Source organism: Rhodotorula toruloides (genome assembly GCF_000320785.1).
Source record: "Rhodotorula toruloides NP11 unplaced genomic scaffold Scaffold25, whole genome shotgun sequence".
NCBI lineage: Eukaryota > Fungi > Basidiomycota > Microbotryomycetes > Sporidiobolales > Sporidiobolaceae > Rhodotorula > Rhodotorula toruloides.
Genome location: NW_015622985.1, coordinates 1 through 4,828, shown reverse-complemented (window position 1 = coordinate 4,828; position 4,828 = coordinate 1). Strand labels below are relative to the sequence as shown.

Here is a 4,828-nt window from a genome sequence, read left to right as displayed (position 1 = left end):
CCCCCCCCCGCCACAACTGCCCTTCTCAACCGCACCGCCCGTCCACGCACCCTTCCCAGCTCAGCTCGCCTCCTCACCCTCCTCGAATCCCTTCGACCGCTTCGGCTCCTGGCCGTTCTTCGCCGCGCCAGCCTCTTCCTCTTCAGCAGCACCGATGCAGCAACCTCTCGCCGACGACGTCTTTGCTGGCTTGCTGAGCACGGAGGGACGGGGAGCGGGAGAGGCGGTCTATGGCGGCGGAATGGAGGTCGATTACTCGACTTTCTTCGGCCAGCCTCCGTTCGGTGGCTCGCATGGACCGTCAGGATGGTCTGCGTTTGGTACAGGGGCAGGACAGCCGTAGTAGACTTGCGCAATGCCTTATCTATCGCCGTTACTCCGGTCTCCGCCTCTCGCTCTGTCTCGCCTCGTTAAATACAAAGTCTCCTTACACTTCGAATACAACTGCAAGCATTACCGGCGGCTAATCGCGGATGTGGAGGCCCAGCTTTCATCGCATCCCGGCCGCCGCCGTGTCTTTTCCGCTCCGCCAACGAGTCGAGTTCCGCTCATCACACTGCGGCTAGAGCTGGCTGGTTCCGTTGAACTTCCTCGGCGTGTCTGGAGCAGCACACGTCGTTGTCCGCGCAGGCCCACGCCCCGCACGACTCGCCCGCCTCCGTTCTGTCGCTATCTCGCAAGTTTGGGGAACCCTCACCGCCTGCTCTCCTGCGTGCTCTCTTTCTCCTCCAAACGACGCACCTTATCGCCGACGAGCAGCGGGTACCCTTGACCTGCCTCGACAGTCGTCTCACGACGCCCTTCCTCGACAATACTCTCCCTTCGCCGCTTCCTCTCCTCCTGCAAGATGTCGACAACTTCTTCAGCTGGCGTCAAAGAGCATGATGCTGAGAAGGGTCAGTTCAACGCGACTGGCCTCGCCTACGCCGTCAAGGACATCGACGAGAACTCGTCGGACGAGGAACTTCTCGCCTACCAGATCTCCCCTCAGGAGACTCGCTCGCTCTTGCGTCGCCTAGACTCCTTCCTTGCACCCATGGTCATGGTGCGTCCGCTGTTCCCGCCTCAAGTCTCGTGAGGCTAGCTGAAAATCCCCTCCTCCCGCAGATCCTCTACCTGTACGAATCCTTCCCTCATTTCAAGTGCTCCTGACTTTCGCTGATTCTCGTACTCAACTCACAGTATTTCCTTCCTCGACCGCTCCAACATCGGCAATGCCTCGACCGGCGGGATGTTCGTCGACATCGGCGCCCCCAAGAATGGCCTTTCGTGCGTTCCGCTGCTCACCTCGCATCCCTGCCCCTCTCCGCAGCCTCCGCTTTGCTTTCCTGGCGTCACGCCTTTTGCTTCAGCGGAACGGAGGCCATCGCAGGACCCGGAACCTCGAAACTCACTCTAACGCGCTTCGCGCGCTTCGCACTCCCTCCACAGGGTCACTACCAGTATCTTCTATGCAACCTACGTCAGCTTGTCCGTGACACTTTCATTGAAGGTGGCTAGTCCAGAAGCAATGATCTGCCAGCTAACCTTGACCTCATCCGCCTCGGCATCTTCCTCATCCGTCTCCCCGGTCGTCTTGCCCGCCGACTTCGCCTGGATACTGTACTCTACAGCGAACCGATGTGGACGACCCTCCTCAAGAGCGCCAGACCTTCCGTTCTCTTGCCGGTACGACAAAGCAGCCGTCGTAGGCGAAGAGACAGTCGTGCCGCCGTTTTGCCGATATGGCAGACTCGGCACCTCTCTCCGCTCTTGCACAAGCCACAGTGACGCTGACGCCATGCCTTGACAGGCTGTGACGACTGTCTGGGGAGCGGTCGTCCTCGGGAACGGGTTCATCCACAACTACGCCTCGCTCGTCGCTCTTCGACTCGTCCTTGGCTTCCTCGAGTCGGCACTTACACCGTGCTTGTTCCTCATTTTGACCTTCTATTACCAACGAATGGAGCTGGCATGGCGAACGTCGCTCATGTTCGTCTCGGCGGCAACGTCCGGAGTCGTCGGCGGCCTCATCGGCGCCGGCTTCCTCAAACTCGACGGCCGGCTCGGATTGGAAGGATGGAGACACCTGTACATCTGGGAGGGCGCTATCACCATTCTCATCGGCTTCGCCTCAATCTTCTTCATCGCCGACTCGCCCGCATCCGCCTGGTACCTCTCCCCTCGCCAGAAGCTCCTCATGCGCGTCCGCGACCTCCAGGCTCGCCAGTACACCGGCGCAGACGCATTTTCGTGGGCGGAGGTCCGCAAGGCGTTCACCGAACCGATCGTCTACCTCTCCGGCCTCACCCAGCTGGGCTTCGACATCTGCCTCTACGGCTTCTCGACATTCATCGTCGTCATCGTCAAGGCGCTCGGCTACTCGACGATCAATTCGCAACTCCTCACGGCACCCATCTACGCCTGGGCCGCCATCGTCTACCTCGCCGCCGCGCACATCTGCGACAAAAAGGACGTTCGATACTGGCTCATCCTTCCCCTCGGCCTCGTCACATGCATCGGCTACATCCTCCTCGTTGCGGTCCAGCATTCGACCGCCGTCTCGCTCTTCGCTTGCTTCCTCTGCGGAAGTGAGTTGACCTCGTCTCGCTTGAGGAGACTCTCGAACTGACGCATCTTCTTCCCTCACCTTGCAGCTGGCATCTACACCGCCGTCGGTATCAACGTCTCTTGGCTCAACAGCAACATCGCCGGTAAGTTCGACGAGTGTGGTTCTCCGTCGCCCTTCTGCTCCTCCTACACCTCCTCGTCCTCGAGTTTGATCCGCTCTCAATCCCACAGGCGTCCGGAAGCGCTCGACAGCCATTGGTATTCAACAGCTCATTGGTAATATTGGCGGAGTAATTGCCGGTCAGATCGTGAGTCGCGGACCAGTACTTGCGAAGGTCAGAACTCACGCTCGTCTCGCTGTCCCTAGTACCGCTCGCAAGACAAGCCGCACTACCGCCTCGGACACGCCGTCTCGCTCGGCTCGATGGCGTTCGGCCTCGCCATGATGACCGTCATGACTTGGCTTCTCCGACACCGCAACGCGAAGAAGCTCGCTCTCACCGAGGCCGAGAAGGAGGAGCAGGACCGCCAGGGCGTCACGGGCGACGCGCACTGGTCGTTCATGTATGTGTGGTGATGTATCGGAGACGAGGAACTGCGAATGGGGACCGTATTGTTTGTGCTGTATACTTCGAGGCGACTGCAACGCCGCGTCTGTTCGCAACGACGGCCACGCTTCGGATCGCCTTTAGCGGGTTGAGAGTAAGCGCTCCTCGGCATGTACGCCGCCTGAAGACGAGCGAGCGGGATACAGCCGAGCGACTCCTCTTCCCCCTTCGCTGGCGGCAACCTCCAGTCGAGAGCTTCCATTCCTTCGAGATGCGTGTTCCCTTTCTGAGCTTCTGGGGGTTCAAATTTGCTCCGTCGCTTCTCGCAGATCCGCAGCAGCCTCAAATAGACGCAGACGCATCTGCTCGGGAATGGTCACGAAGCTGCCCGCGAAGAATGCTTGACCGTGAAGCGTCCAGCTAGCGTCATTGCAGCGACTCCCACTACTTGCACACATCCTCGTCACGCATGTCGAGCACAAGCATGTGTCCCGGCGCGTGTCCCAGCACAACTCCCTCGATCTTGCTCGCCATGACGACGCTCTGAGGCGTCACACCGCAAGCCTGGTCAAGCGAGAGGTCAGTCGAGCTGAGCACGGAGGTTGTGAAAGCGTGCGCACCCAGTACACCGGCACCTCGCCCTCCCTCACCTCGCTCGCCTCGCCAAAGTCCGGGTTCGCACCCGTCGGATCGTCGACGCCGAGCGCCGCTGCGCCTTCCGGTCCCCATGCGACGGGCTCGCCATGCGCTCGGATGAATGGTCGAGTGAGGTCGCGGACGGTTTCGATGGCGGAGGGAGGGTAAGGGCGCATCGAGACGACCATGTTGCCGGAGAGGGCTTTAAACAGACTGTCAGCCTGATCGATTCAGAGGAGAGAGAGAGACGCGACGCACCACCAGCAGCGCAGAGCGGCACCTTGGTCTTGTCTGCTCGAGAATGAGCAAGTCAGCAAGCGGTAAGGCGAAAGTACGAAAAGCGGACGCACACATGGGGACGTTCCGCTTGATCTCGATCTGCCTCGGCGTGTATCCCCCCTCTACCAGCGCCGCTTCAAAGCTGAACGAGCACCCGACAAGGAAGCCAACCGAGTCCTCCTTCCATTCGTTCTTGATATCCCGCTTCGTCTCGACGAGTTTGCCGTTCAGGTAGACGTTGTACTGCGGAGCGTCGGTGCGGATGTCGCAGTCTTTGGCGAGGTGTGCAGGGATAGTAGGGTTGCCAGGCTTAGTCTCGCCGAGGAGAGGGCAGGGAACGGGATTGCGGGCGCAGAGGGCGCGGAAGTCGGCTGCATATCGTTCGGGAAGGATGATGAGGTTCGCCTGGACGTAGCCCTCGCAGATGCCTGCTGTCGACGCCTCCTTCCAGGTTCCTTTGCGGCATGCGAGGCGGACGTCGTGGGGTGTGAGAGGAGTTGCGGCAACGGTCATGGCGTCGGACGGCGTTGCAGGATGCGGGTGTAAGAGAGCGTGGATGGTGCAGGGCAGGTTCAGGAGCGATAGAGAGGCAAGGAGCGGGTGTGCGGGCACCCCGCGACCTTCGAGGAGGTGGACTTGAGCGGAATTCAGTCGGGCGGGAGAGCCAAGCTCATCCGGGTGGCGTTTGTCCGGGTTGTACTGCTATGCCGACAGTAAGCAGCACGTCCCGGGCACAGGCAGTCCAGCCGGCGGGGTGTAAGCAGGTGGACGGAAGTCGAGGAGCGGGTGAACTGATGAAGATGGAGTTGTCGTGC

At 60.6% G+C, this 4,828-nt stretch overlaps 3 protein-coding genes across 3 annotated transcripts in view; 2 read left to right on the top strand and 1 right to left on the bottom strand.

The window, feature by feature from the left end:
• RHTO_04008 (C6 transcription factor) overlaps positions 1-197 on the top strand; it is a gene marked incomplete at both ends in the record, with an annotated part of 2,922 nt that extends 2,725 nt beyond the window's left edge. The window contains one exon of the mRNA XM_016417676.1: positions 1-197. This exon is cut by the window's left edge and continues 97 nt beyond it. Coding sequence (XP_016270835.1) covers positions 1-197 — 197 coding nt within the window.
• Positions 198-847: 650 nt separating this feature from the next.
• RHTO_04007 (MFS nicotinic acid transporter) lies at positions 848-3,127 on the top strand (the record flags this gene model as incomplete). Its single annotated transcript, XM_016417675.1, has 8 exons — positions 848-1,045; positions 1,108-1,118; positions 1,183-1,269; positions 1,432-1,462; positions 1,793-2,570; positions 2,637-2,693; positions 2,782-2,858; positions 2,918-3,127. The coding sequence occupies 8 exons, from the start codon at positions 848-850 to the stop codon at positions 3,125-3,127; spliced, it is 1,449 nt and encodes a 482-aa protein (XP_016270834.1).
• Positions 3,128-3,542: 415 nt separating this feature from the next.
• RHTO_04006 (DUF1445 domain containing protein) lies at positions 3,543-4,526 on the bottom strand (the record flags this gene model as incomplete). Its single annotated transcript, XM_016417674.1, has 4 exons — positions 3,543-3,662; positions 3,719-3,936; positions 3,993-4,025; positions 4,085-4,526. 4 exons carry the CDS (start codon positions 4,524-4,526, stop codon positions 3,543-3,545), a joined length of 813 nt encoding a protein of 270 aa, XP_016270833.1.
• Positions 4,527-4,828: the final 302 nt, after the last annotated feature.